Source organism: Lycorma delicatula, chromosome 7, assembly GCF_047948215.1.
Source record: "Lycorma delicatula isolate Av1 chromosome 7, ASM4794821v1, whole genome shotgun sequence".
Taxonomy (NCBI): domain Eukaryota; kingdom Metazoa; phylum Arthropoda; class Insecta; order Hemiptera; family Fulgoridae; genus Lycorma; species Lycorma delicatula.
The window spans coordinates 122,970,429-122,985,325 of record NC_134461.1 but is presented as its reverse complement, the minus strand read 5'-3'; the positions used below and the strand labels follow the sequence as shown (position 1 = coordinate 122,985,325).

At 29.4% G+C, this 14,897-nt stretch overlaps 1 protein-coding gene across 4 annotated transcripts in view; it reads left to right on the top strand.

Moving 5' to 3' along the window:
• The window catches only part of raskol (Ras GTPase-activating protein raskol), a 666,892-nt gene that overhangs the window by 429,796 nt on the left and 222,199 nt on the right, over positions 1-14,897 (top strand). For 2 of the 4 annotated variants that reach the window (XM_075370950.1, XM_075370949.1), the window contains exon 2: positions 12,713-13,761. The exons of the other annotated variants lie outside the window; for them this stretch is intronic. In XM_075370950.1, the coding sequence (XP_075227065.1) occupies positions 13,017-13,761 (745 nt within the window). In that variant the 5' untranslated portion in view covers positions 12,713-13,016. The remainder of the gene's footprint in view (positions 1-12,712; positions 13,762-14,897) is intronic. 4 annotated transcript variants of the gene reach the window in all.

Here is a 14,897-nt window from a genome sequence, read left to right as displayed (position 1 = left end):
ACCTTGATTTTTCTGCTGTTAAACTATATTAAAAACGAATTTAATTTATGTAACTGTATTCAAAGACTATTTCTTATATAATGTATTATTTATTTTCGTCTCTTTTCGGAGTAATGTAGTTTTATTTTCCATAAATTTTTAAAAATATTATTGAAAAAATGTAATTTTAAGTGTTTAAAGTTTTATATGACCTTTAGGTAATTTTTATTTCCGATGTAGATTAGAATATGGCAATTATTTTGGGAAAAATTTCCTTTGTGGAACTTATAATGATAGAAAGTTTTTTTTTATGAACTACATGTTTTTTACATGTATACTTACAGCATGTACATTGTTTCTTAATTTCAGTTAACAATGTAACATAAAAATATTGTTAGAGGGGAAGTATGATTTCCATCGGTAATCTCTATCTTGTTTGGAAAGAGTATAATCGTTTCATATTATCTAACAGCGAAACTTTTCTATTCGCGAAGTGCGAGGTCTACTTTCTACTCTATGTTTATGTGAAGCGATGGTACTCTTTTCCCACCTGTGGCTGAAATTACGAGAAGTTTTACAGGAAATTCTTCTTTCCTATTAATTCTCTTACCATTATTTTACTAATTTAAATTATTTGATCATGTAATATATTTATTGTTAAAACATGGGGTTTAGTAAAAAAAAATCTATCTTTACCAGAACGAAATACCGATTAAAAAAATATATACATATATATTACCCAAACGAATGGTTGCCAGTTTGAAACGAATCAAAGATTTTAAAAAATATTATAACAAGTAAATTCATTTTCTACTATACTTAATTTTTTTTATTATTTTTAAGCCTCCTCGAATACCCTTAGGTATTGCTTCAGCGTATGAGCTGAAGTGACAGTTTTCTAGCATGTGAATGTGCAACGCCTGAGACGCTACGACTCGCGCCACGAAGACGGGCCCTTTCTCATATTAAAGTTGTTGAAAGTGTAATTACTACAGAAAGAGTCATTTTTGAGGGGAACAGGAGTACTCGTTATAACCCGCCGGGTTGGTCTAGTGGTGAAGGCGTCTTCCCAAATCAGCTGATTTGGAAGTCGAGAGTTCCAGCGTTCAAGTTCTAGTAAAGCCAGCTATTTTTACAGAAGCTTGAATACTAGATCGTGGATACCGGTGTTCTTTGGTGGTTGGGTTTCAATTAACCACACATCTCAGGTATGGTTGAACTGAGAATCTACAAGACTACACTTCATTCACACTCATACATATCATCCTCATTCATCCTCTGAAGTATTATCTAAACAGTAGTTACCGGAGGCTAAAAAGGAAAAAAAAAGAGTACTCATTATGCGTAATTTTTCAGTGTTCCTAGTCTTACCTACAAATTTCTAACGTGAAACGTCTTTAAAATCACCCCGAAACATAAGGGTACCAGAACACAAAATTTGTAGCGTAAGAAAAGGGCTATATCGTCCGGCCTTAATAACTAACTCTCTATCTATTAGTTTCAGAGACGTAAATGCGGTGTCATTTTATAAGTTACATGGTCAGCTCGCTGATACGACTTTGAGTTTGTGTTACTAGTGAGCAGGTTAGCGGGGAGTGGGTACAGCGAAGATCAGGCAAAACTGTCGCTCTCGCTCATTTCCATTCAGTGTAGCTCACGACTTAGACGTAATAGCGTGATTATTCGTGCGTTTGTGTTTAGAGTTTGTCGAGATAGATCGGTTTAATTAATAATAAGTATATTTTGGACGATATTTATGTGTAAAAAATTAAAGTTAACATGTAAAAAAGTATAAAGTTTCAATATGTTAGCCTCAGCCCGCGCCAAAGCCAGCGGGAAATATAAATTACGCATATCGTAGGAAAGGGGAGGTTATGGTTCACGCACAGGTACCCCAGTATCCGGTGCCGAGCGAGTGAGACTGTTTCGGGAGCGTCGCAAAGCTGGCACGGCGCGCTCATTGAACGACGCCGACGGCGTGAGCACTTCTGCCTCTGCTTATTATGCCTTGTGTCTCTTACTTCTCATATCACAGACCAATGGTAAACAAAATTGTCGTCGAATCTTAGTCAAATAAATATCATTTACCATTTAGTTTCTGTTTTATGTTAAAATTAAATTTAGTACCCTGTCAGTGTCTCGTTTTTATTTCAATCCAATACACTAAAATTGACTCTCGATATACAGACTGACCAGTTTATCTGTAGAGTTTAAAATCTCTGACTTATAAGTCGGCACCTGTGACATAGTAAATATCAGCTGTTCAAAGGATTTTTCATTATTATAACGACTTTTGTTTTTTTTTTTTTGGTTATGTTGGTTCATCCTGACCCCCGCGCCAGTCAGTATTTATTTTTAACTCCATTTTCTGTTTCTGTCAAAAAGGGAATTAATGACATTTAATATATTCTTTTTTTCTTCAAGAATAGTTTGCTCCGATCCCAAATTTTTTTTCTAAATTTTGTAACGTTTATTCTATACTAGGAAAAAGGCGCCATGAAAATGTTACATGGTTTATGTTTCATTACACATAATTTTATTAAATGGTTTTACCAATTGTAACTAAATAAATTTCATGAATTTAGCCTACTAATAATAATACTTTTACAACAAAAGCTTCAAAATCCTGAACATTTTTAGTTGTTTCTTGAGTTGTGTAATTTTCTAACACAGCTGTACCCCAAAGTTTTCCTTTTTTTTCCCAAAATCACAAATATAATTTTAGATCACGTTGTATAAATGGTTCGAACGAATGAATCGTTCGTGAGCTGCGCTCATTCGCCCGGCGCACTACCATTCGTCTGCTTTGCGCCAATACCAGCTAAAATAAAAATGTGCGCCCATACAACAAATAAACCCACGCATACCCATTTTTATGGAGTGTGATACAAGTAACAAATAAATAATTTGGCAAAACACTCAATTTTTTGCATCAAGTAAGATGTAACTTTAAAAAAATTGACTTTTTTCGTTTCACATAATGTACTATCCAGAGTATAAATACTTTTTCTTCTAGTAATTTATGTTTCTATCTATATAAAAAAATAAATCATTTTTGTCAAATATTTGACGGAATGAACATGAACCTTCTCAATTAAAGGCTTCTCAGGCTTCCTGATAATAGACGAATTTTAAATCATTTTTAAAACAAAAAAAATAATTTTCTATTTATATTTTATTTTTATATCAAAATAGTGTTCGTGGTTTCCTTTTTTATTATATAAATTTTAATTTAGCAATAGTTCAACACTTAAATTTTTTCATCTAAAAAGAATTTTGTTTATAGTTACATGAATTACTATAATTAACATTATTTTTAACAAATAATAAAAAAAAGAAGGAAAAACGAAATAAAAATAAATCGAATGAATGTTTTAATAACTTTTTTTTAGGCCTCATTATTTTTTTTCGTTTTACTTTTAACTTTCACGGTGTATTTGTTGAATTTTCGGTTGTTTGATATTATTATTATTCTGTTTTCTTTTCCTATTTACGCGCAATTGCAACTTTCACTTCTTTTATATTAAAAGAAGAAAGAAGCACCCTTCCTACTTCTATTTTGGTTGGCTATTATAAATAAATTATTATAAAAATGTTATTTATAATAGATATTAAAAAAAAATTATTGTAAATGTGTTGTCTTCTTATAGTAATAATAATAATTTAACAACAATAAAAGTAGGTTTACTTGTAAAAGATAATAATATACAAACATATAAATACATTTTTGAAGTTTCTCTTTAATATATATATTTTTATCCATTGTAAACTAACCTACGCTTCGTATTTTTAGCATTGTATTCTGAGAGTATCTGTTCTGATTTTAAAACGTGTGTTGGCGGTATAAAATTATCCGGTTTATATTATTTACGTGATCTCAAGTTAATTTTACATTATTTCTACTATTGTTTTTTTTTTTTTTTTTTAATACAATTAAGTTTAATGTTCGTCAATTTTATTTTCGCTTACATTTCATTTAATTTATATATATTATGTTTAATGAAGGGAAAAGCGTTGAAATAACATTTTCAATCTTTCCCTCATTTGTAGAAAGTAGAATAATAATATACGTATTTTGCCTTCCATCCGGAGGCCTCGGGTTCGAATCCCCGTCAGGCATGGCATTTTTTCATACGATACAAATTCCCATCGAGCGATTTTGTTTGTTCTTTTATGATTCATATTTATTTTACATTAATATCATGTGTTATCTTTTGCTACTTGAAATTATTCAGGTACGTGCTACATATATATAAATTTGGAAGCACCTTTATTGTTTTTCTTTTATTACACCAGCTTTTAGAATAAAAAATATAATAAAATTTAATTATTGAAGTAATGTTGAGAGTTAGATAATTATTAGATAATATATATATATATTTGCATGTAGACCACGATATACAATTAGCGATAAGACCCCGAATTTTTTTAAATAAAATATTGCCATTCTTTTTGTTTTGTATGTTGCATTATATTATATTATTACAGTACTTAGTAAAAATAAATAGTCAGTCAGATTTTGAAACGGATTTCATCAATGTTTAGATTATATCTTATCCTACGTTTAAGAATATTATACTTTTATTTTTAAAAGTATGCTATCCGTTGAGAACGAAACAAAAGTTTAAGAATTTTTACTTTCCTATTTTGTACCTTGACCCGCTTGTTCAGAAAAAAAACCAATTGCTGTCAGATTTTCATACAATTCCCATTCAGTTACCACCGTAACACTTAACGAGATTTCAGACTTTTATTTTCAATCATTTTTGAGTTGTTTTTCGATTTGTAAAACCATATTATCTTTGGATTTGTACTACTTACAAATGTACATCTTTATTTTAAATTGATGAAAATGAAAAGCTGTAAAACTGTACTTCTAATCTCAACGAAGTAAAATATCTTTAAGCAAAATTAATAAAAAAATTAAAATTTTTTATTATCAAACGCAATATAAAATAGTGTAAATATGGTGTAATTGTTTTCGAAATCTGATGAATAGTTTTATTCTTATAAAATCTCAATTACTTTTAAAAATTATTAAAAAATGAAAATCCACCTTACCCGCAAATTAAGTGTAAGTCAAGAGTATATTGTTAGAATATAAACAACCATGACTGTATAAGTATTTTAACTTTTGACATTATTTTCATTTTTTAACTTAATTATAATATTTTAACTCCTGGTGATGGTTTTGAAATAAACCGGAAGATCTAGAGTCACACTTAATTTGCTGGTAAGGTGGATTTTCATTTTTTAATAATTTATTAAATATATCAGCGGTAACCATGTTTGAGAAATTTATTCTTGCCTTTTTATGCATACGTACTAAGCCGTTAATAGCAGTAGCGATTTATGCTCGTACATATATTTTTTTCCAGTGGTTTTCAACTCAATTTTCCAATAAGCTTTAAAAATCAAAGGTTTTTTATTTAATCATCTTATATTTTGTTTTATATCCAGTGAAATTTCATTAATCGCTGATATTTTTCTACTTAAGAAAAAAAAGCACCTTTTTGACTACTTTTTACTGTAATTCGATTGCGCCCCCTCGTTTGAAATATACAGTGTCCCATAAGTTTCCGTATATAGAAAAATAAAAATTCTTTTATGAAAAGTATTTTTATTTATATAATTTGCTCTACAAAACTACTATTTTTTTCGAAAATACATTTTGATGCATGTCCTCAATTGCTGAAGAACACCTACCCTCATAAATTTCCAAACGTAGAAAAAATAAGCCTTCATTTCCATACTCCATAGCCTTTTTTTATAAAAGGCTATGGAGTATGGAAATGACAGAAAACATTCTCCAGTTGTGCTTGTAATGGCATTGGTTCCAGTTCCTTGAGCTGATTTATGTTTTGTGTCTTTTCCACCATGGCATTCGTAATAAAATATTATTTTCCCTACGTATGGAAACTTTTGGGACACTCTGTATAACAATTCTATAAGAAAATATTTCTGCTATTAATTGTGTAATAAATAATTTTTTTTTACATTATCTTCGCCAAATTTTAATTTTCTTATTCAACAGTTTTCCAGTTATTGATTTTTTTTTTCATATAATACTTGTGTATTTTGTAACGATACATATCCAGTAATTAAAATTAATTTTTCAATTCAGCGGAGACGAAGCGGTATTTAAAAGAAAAAAAATTGTTCAATTAACTAATAAAATATTACTATCCTGTGTGGCATAGTGATGATATCTTTCTCTTTCATCTGGAAGATTCTGAGTTCGAATCCCGGTCAGTTTTTTTGGAATTTGTCTTACTCTATAAATATTTCATATATTCCTACGCACAAATCTTGATTTTATTTACCATATTAATTATCTAAAAGGATAAAGCTATAACGCCACCTTTGAAATTATTTTTGTAGAATACTGTTGCTTAATTTTTTTTTTACAAACTTGTTTAATTATATCAGCATTTTAATTTCATTTTTATTTTTAAGGGTTGCTTTATTTACATCATAATTATTTTTTAGTTATGATTCATTTCTTTTATTTAGCTTATCAAAAAAAAAAATAAACCAAAAAATAATCCTTTAATAGTTCGGTTGTAAAATTTTATTAAAATCTTTTTTTTATACTATACCATAAAGAAAAATGTATGTTTTACGCCCTAACTATAAAATTAGAATAAACATGGTTGACACTGTTGAAAACAAACAATAGAATATTTCGTTCTGATTATTATTTTAGATTATTAAATTATTGTAAATTGGGAGAACAGATATAATAAAAGTGCGCACACACACACACACACACACACACACACAACCAAACAAACACACACACACACATATATATATATATATATATATATATATATATATATAATTATACGTTTAAATAGTTTATGCTAAAATTGATTTAAGCGTTGAACAATGACTAAAATATGCACAAAAAACGTTTGACATTATTGTAGCGTTATCAAGGTTAATTGCATTATACGATGACTATAAAATAAAAATGAATTAATAAGAAAATTTAAAAAAATAATAAACTGTGAAAGACTACGCCTATAGTTTTTTTAATACTACGTAACGACCTCTGCTTTAATGTTAATATTGATTCTTGCATTATATTTGTCGTAAATTTGTTTTTATTATTATTATTATTGGTTTTTTTAAAGATTTGTTTTGATTTTGTATTTTTAATCCGTTATGATCAATTAAATTAGTACTAAAAATAATTGCATATACTACTTTCTTTTTCTCCTATTAATACTCGTATTAATATTTTCATAAATCTAACGTAGTTGACTGTAAATATTTTATTGTATTAAGTTTACGAAATTATTTTTCATTTATACTAGCCTAAATTAAAAAAAAAATTAATTTTTATTACATATGTAACACAAGTAATTAACCAAATTTAAATACGTATTTTTTTATTTTTAATGGCTTTTATATATACAGTTAATTTATGTTAATTTGTTTTAAATATGTTACATTAATCCGTGAACAATTGAACCTATTTAGTACACACCTTGGAATTTTTAATAAGTATCTTAAGTGTTTATATCGATTGAGAAGTCCGGCTAATTTTTTTCTTAACTGTCACTCAACAAAAAGACAAGTTCTACTTGATTTTTTCGTACTAAACGGCTCGATTTTCTACGAGTTGTTGGCTGTTTTTTTTTAGTTGAACGAAAATGTTTAAAATTGAAAACAATAATTTTAAATTCCTCCTTAAAATTAGATTCTTAGCCGTTTATTGGTTAGGATTGTATTTTTATTCCGTAATATTTAGATGTCATTCAAGTAATAAAAGTATTTTCAAGGGAAAATTCAAGACAATTATTTTGAAAATGTTAGTTAAAAATAGTCCAATTTTTTATATTACAGAGAGCTTACTCTCGATAATTGTCTCTTTATGCTGCATTATTACTCTTTTCCAGTTATTTTTTTAACGTTGTTTTCATATGTACTAGAATATTTTTAGCCCTAAATTTATTTTGAATAAACCTTTCAAAAGAAATAAGACTGATCTCTAAAAAAAATGAGGTTTTAAAGTAATGTATTTTTTTTTTTTGTTATGAAAGAGCCTGGCATCAACAGCTATGTTCATTAGCTAATGAACATTAATAAACCGTTAATTAATACTGCCGTAAATAAATACTGATTTATTAACGGTGGTAGTGTATAAAAAGACGCCATACCTGACCGGGATTCGAACCCGAGACCTCCGCAGAAAATGAAAATATTTTCTTTTTGACGTGAAACGTCTTTAAAATCACACCGAAACATATGGGTATCCGAACAGAAAATTGCAGCGTAAAGAATAGGTCTATATCGTTCTGCGTTAATAACGCCCTAACTATTAGTCTCAGAGAAGTAAATGCGGTGTCATTTTATAACTTACACGGTCATCTCACCGAAGTTTGCGTTGCTGGTGAGCGGGTCGGCGGATCGGCCAAAACTGGCGCTCTCGCTCTTTCCATTCAGTGTAGCTCACGACTTAGACGTGATAGTGTGGTGACTCGTGCGTTTTTGTTTAGAGTTTGTCGAGATAGATGAATTTAAGTAATAATAAGTGCATTTTGGAAAATATCTATGCGTAAAAAGTAAACATATAGAAAAGTATAAAAATTCTACCGTAAAAATTTTATTTTATCTTACTTTGAAATTTAATTTTAAAGAATTAAAAATAAATAATTTTATGAAATAAATATTTATTCAATTTTATAAATAGGGAAAAGTAAACATATTTGTTTAATTCTAAATTTCACTATTATGAGTAAAATTTTACACATCAACATTTCTGCATTTATTTAACGAAAAAGATAATACTTTGGATACAGACCTTTTTTTTTATTTTAGGTGTAATTTTATAAATCAACAAGTACATTTTTATTAATAGAATTTTACAGGGCGTGTTTATCAAAAGTATGGAAATAACATTTATCTTATCAGTATTTATGTACACTACTTGTGGATAATTTTATAATAGAGGTGTAGTGTCTATAATCAATAAGAAGTTACCGGTTATTAATTAGTATTATTATATTATTATTAATATTGTAAAGAAGTAATTATTTATTTTGCGTCTGTCGTATTTAAAGTTCTACAATTATAATTTTTTTAAATTTATTTTTCCATATGTAATTACTATTTATATATTACTGTATTCTACATTACGATTATAAAATTAGATAAGTTATTTGAATGTATTTTATACGATCAACAAATCAATTGGTAAACTGAAAACGCCTAGGATATTTTAGTACAGTTCTGTTAGTTGGGACTCTTCTAGTTGCATCCATTATTCCTAATGGGCCATTAAAATTTGTCGTTACAGTTCCATTAGAATATTGTCGTTAATTATCAGGATTGTTCGATAAAGAGAGAAAGAGCAATAGAAGAAAACTATAGAATAAACTGAAACGTTTTCATATTCTAGTTGTACCCTTGACATAGAATATATCAGCTATTCGAAAGGAATTTCTATTATCATAACATCTTTAGATTATTTCAAAATGTCGACTCCGTTTCAGACGTGTTCTGGGAAAATACGACAGTTTTTTTTTCTGAAGGTGCAAAACCGGTTGAAATTCACTTGTGCTTGTTAAAACACTATGCTAAAAAGTGTATTAACCGTGCAAATATTTTATTTTGATAGAACAGTTTAAATCGGGCAGAACAATAGTCACAGCTTTTCATCCTACGGGAACACCCGTGGAAATTTTGAAGCTTTCGAAAATCTCATTAATGATCTTATTCGCAAGGCAGGCGAGTAAACATTTGAGAAATTATTGAAATTTGTAGTGCGAGTAACGGCACTGTTAAATTTTGTTACCCTTGATAAACTGAACCCGCAAAGCGTGTTTGTGATGGGGTTCTAAGACGGTCGATACAAAATCACGAAGTCACCGAATTAATCTTTTGTGATACTTAAACAATGCTTTTTAACAAAAGGTTAACGATCTTTTATATCGCATAATAACTTTTGATGAAACTTGGATTCATCATTTTTACCCGGAATCCAAACGTTGGATTATGGAATGGAAACATTCAAGTTGTCCGGCTGGAAAAATCAAAACCTATGGGTTATTCGGTAAAGTAATTCTAAAAGTATTTTGTGACTACAAAGGCCCAATTTATTGCGATTATTTGGAATAAAAACGTAAAATCAACACTGATTATTATTATGACATGTTAGTAAACTTTCAGTAAGGAGGAAACGACCTGGTTCTTTCTAAGATGCGTAATTCTACATGATAACGCCCGCTTCCTACTTTTCGAAAAGCACGGGAAGTTATTCAAAAGTCGGGTCGGAAGGTATTGCCACATCCAGCATACGGTTTCGATCTTGCACCATCATAATTTTTTGTTCGATCCTTTGAAAGAATTTTTTAAATAGCACAGAGTTCGGTAACAATGAGCAGGTCTAGAATGCGGTACAAGAATGGCTTAGATATCAAGGTGAACAATTCTTTACTAATGGATTAAAGAAATGTTAGAAAGGTTACAGAATGATAGGACAAATTCCTATATGAAGCCGACGATTATGTTGATAAATAGTCTTAGTTTTTATTGTAATTAAATAAATAATAATTTTTTCAGCTTTTTATTTCTTTAGTTATTGAACGACTCTTATATTAATCAACGACAAATTGTGGTCGGGAAACAACATTTTATGTCGTTGAAACTTGAATAAATCGTTTAATCTCAATTTAGTGACCTTCCGATAAGAACGAAAAGTGTAATATTTAACGACTAAGCTACCCGAACGATATCTTCTATTTTTAATAACCTTTAAATGATCTCTATTTTAAATAGTATGATTGCTAATTAATAATTTTTGTTGTTGTTTTGTTCTTATACTTTTTCCTCCATTGTAGTTCACTAATTCGTATCCATCAAATTTTAGTTGTTTGTCTTTCTTGTTTTATATCAGGTTAATATTGTTTAGTATTCATTTTTATTACCCCCTCTCATAGAATCTAACAAATCGTTGAAAATTATAACTTACATTCATGTATATCCAATATCTCATCTCTAATTAAATACTATAAAAACAACTAATTAAATAATTAAACATTATTTATTAAATAAGTCATTTTTCGGATTAATTCATATCATTGAGGCAACAATTTATGTATTATGATAAACTGTAAACGTAACAATATTGATAAAATATTGAAAAAGAAATAGTACGCGTAAATTACAATTATAAAACAATGATTACTATAATATGTAATCTAATGTTTTTTAAATATTGTTAAATATAAAAAAAACTTTACAGAATCAAAAGATCTGTAACAATATCTTTAGTATTTTATAGAATTTACATATTAATCACTACTACACCAGCCTCCGTGGCGGAATGTCTGCGTCTCTTGCTTTCATTCAGTATACTCTGGATTCGAATCCCAGGCAGGTTTGGAATTTTTCACACGTTATAAAAATTTTATTTCATCAGTGATTTTTATTGGGCGATTAAATTGTAGGTGCTTGAAGAAGAAGAAAATTAATAATTATTACTGCTGCGATTTGTAGTTTGGATTACCCCGAATGGTTTAAAGAACTCCCCGAGTTCTAGTGGTGAAGTCGTCATCAAAAATCAGTTGATTTTTAAGTCCAGAGTTCAAAGGTTCAAATCCTTGTAAAGGGAATTGCTTTTATACAGATTTGATTACTAGATCGTGAATACCGGTGTTTTTTGGTGGTTGGGTTTCAGTTAACCACACATATCGGGAATGGTCGACCTGAGATTGTACAAGACTGTACTTCATATACGTTTCGTAATACCTTATGGTGATTCCGGAGGCTGAACAGGAGTGGAGAAATGGGTTAAAAAGGGAGCTCCCGTGTCGAACTATTTACATTTTAACGTTAACAACTTCTCAATACTCTGTTTCCATTTTTCTTTTTTATTGGTTTTCAATTGAAAGATGTGTTGTTACTTGTGTAAAAGTAGCTTATTACGTGTATGTAACAAGCTATAAATATTCATTACATGAACAAAAGATGTAGCTACTTGTCGATCTCAATAAAGCTGCATTATTTTAGAGAAGCTCCAGAATATCGAACGAATCGGTTATCTATTCAGAGGAGCGCAAAATATTGGAAAACTACTCTAATATTTCCTCCTCTATTGTTATGTAGCTATTGGAACATTTAATTTTCAAATATTCTTTATGAATTATTTCCCTGTTTTATTGTATATGTTAGCATGTTTCTTAAACTAGGTTATTAAAACTTTGACATAATATCAACATTCTATATCATCCGATCAGTAAGAGAAAACTTATTATTTATGCTATCTGATTCGATTATAGAGTTAATAAACTCTAAATTATTATTATGCGATAGGGTTGTTTTTTTCATTTCGTTACAGTTTGACAGTTTAATTTCTGCGGTTTTAAAATATATTACGAAAATTAATTTTGTTTCAGTATTCGTAAATGATTCAATCTTTTTATAATTAATTATGATTTTTGATTATATTATTTTTTTAAAAATATAATTCATTATAGAAATGTTGATAAAGAAACTGATAAATTTTAGGGGCAAAATATATATATATATTAATATTTAAATACAATAACTTTTTTTGTTTTTTACTGGGAGGAGCTGAATAAATTTCATGTTAATTTTGGTATAATTTTTACAAGTAATTTATTTTACACCTTCGTCTCTTTTTAAAGAATCATATTTGATTAGATAATGCATATTGTTTTAAGCTTTGCTCAGTGTAAACAATGTATAATGGGAATTTCAGGTTTAAACCCACGTGAATGTTAGTGTTAAGAGGCGTTGAATTGTTTTGTGAATATGCGAGACGATGACATCTTGTGTTAGATGTGGGACAACATCTAGATAAGAGTAGGTTGTAAATTTTGAACTGTTTTACAGTTCAGTTGTTTTACGACCTAAATTTTTGTTCATTTTATAGAAATGTACGATGTGATAATATTATCAGTTTTTGTTAAAACAAAGTATTTTATTTAATATTATCTTAAAAAAAATAAATAAAAAATAAACGGTCGCTAGTTTTAATTTGTGAGTTAAACGCGACCAGTGATATGTTGACCATGACGGATACTACAGATACTGGAGGGGGTCGTCGAAGGTCAACCTTTTACGTTCCGCTCGGGGAGAACGGGGTACCACCTGCAGTTGCAGAATCGACCTCGTCTGAGACACCGGCGACGGATGATGCAAATAGTTCGATGGAGGGAACGCCGAAGAAATCAAAATCTGCACTTTCGCGGGTTTCAGCCGGTAAATCGCCGTTAAAACAACAAAATCCACCGCGACCTCTTCTGACTGTAACTAAAACGATCGACGGCCCAAAAATGCCTCTATTAATGACTGTTTCTTCTCCGGGACATTCTCCGACAGCTAGAGTACGTTCTCCTTTATTAAAAGTTTCGACGAAATTACTTTCGTCATCGGCACACGCATTAGAAGCTTTAAATCGTACCCCTAGTACTTCCTCCTCATCCACTACATCGTCTTCAAGATCCGCCTCGGCGAAATTACCATTAACTACATCAAAATCGGTGTGTTCCGCTTCGCCTTCGAAACCGACTAATACTCCGGTATCTATTGTGCGAAGGACTTCATCAAGAAAATTATCCCGTAGTTCATCAACGATACTTTCAAGAAGTCGTTTATCTCATGATAATGTAAAAGAGACTAGCACTTCAGTACCGGCTATCGTTGTCGATCAGCTTAATGATCAGAGAATATTATCGTCTGCCGCTGATAAAGCATTAGAAAAAAGAAGGGTTAAATTGGAAGATGAAGATACTGGAGTTCATTCAGGTAAGATCTATCTATACGTATTTAAAAAAATGTTAACACTAAGAATGAGTTTTATTTATAAAATATTTGCATGAATTTTAATTTAAATACTGTTAATAATATTTTCGTTAATACGTATAAGCATATACTTGTAAGCTAATTATTTAGTGATTTTCTCTGGTGTATATTATTACTTCCTTGTACGAAGTAAAGGAACTATTGTGATCGCGAAAAATTTCGGTTTTCAGATTTCAACGGAAATATCCATTTTGACCATCCTTGAATACATTTTGACTAGTTCCGGCTAGACATCTGTACGTTCGTATGTTTCTCGCATAACTCAAAAACGATTTGACGTAGGATGTTGAAATTTTGGATTTAGGACTTTTGTAACATCTAGACGTGCACCTCCTCCCCTTTTGATTGCAATTGACTAGACCAAAAGTGTCCAAACAAGCCCAAAATTCAAAAAAATTAGACTTTTTCTTAACTGCAGTAATAAGCTTTCATTGAGAGCTTTTCAACGATATATCATAAGTGGTACTTATTTTAATTGGTTCCATAGTTATAGCCAAATAAAATTTTAATTAATGAAATATTTGGACGTTACAAGGGGAAGGCACATCGGTTCAAATAATTCGACTTCATCTCTTTTTTTTTTAACTTTTTTTAAAAATTTAAATGTATTGATTTATTAATTAATAAGTAACCTCTTATTTAAAAAAAACAATTTACAATAGTTAATAATTTGATAACAATAAAAAAAACAAATATGAAAAAATATCAGAAGTTATTAGTAAAATAGAATTTTATGTACTTTTCATTAAAAAAAAAAAAATGTGCATATGTCATTTAATATGCGTACAAGGAAGTAATGTATGTCCACATCAAATTTTTTAACAGATTTTTTTTAGGGTAATTATAAAATTACATTTCAGTGGGCTTGGCATGTTTATATGCGACCTTACATTTGCGCCTTAGTGAGAAAGCGGTGGGAGACTTTCTGTGTTAAAAAGAAAGTGAGAACTTGTTCTCACTTTCCCCTTGGAAACACGGCATGGGATGTTTATTGTTGTTGATCGCCTTCAATTATTATAGTTGTGGGTTTGAAGATATATTTTCTTAGTATTTAATTTTTTTCTTTAATAAGTGGTCTA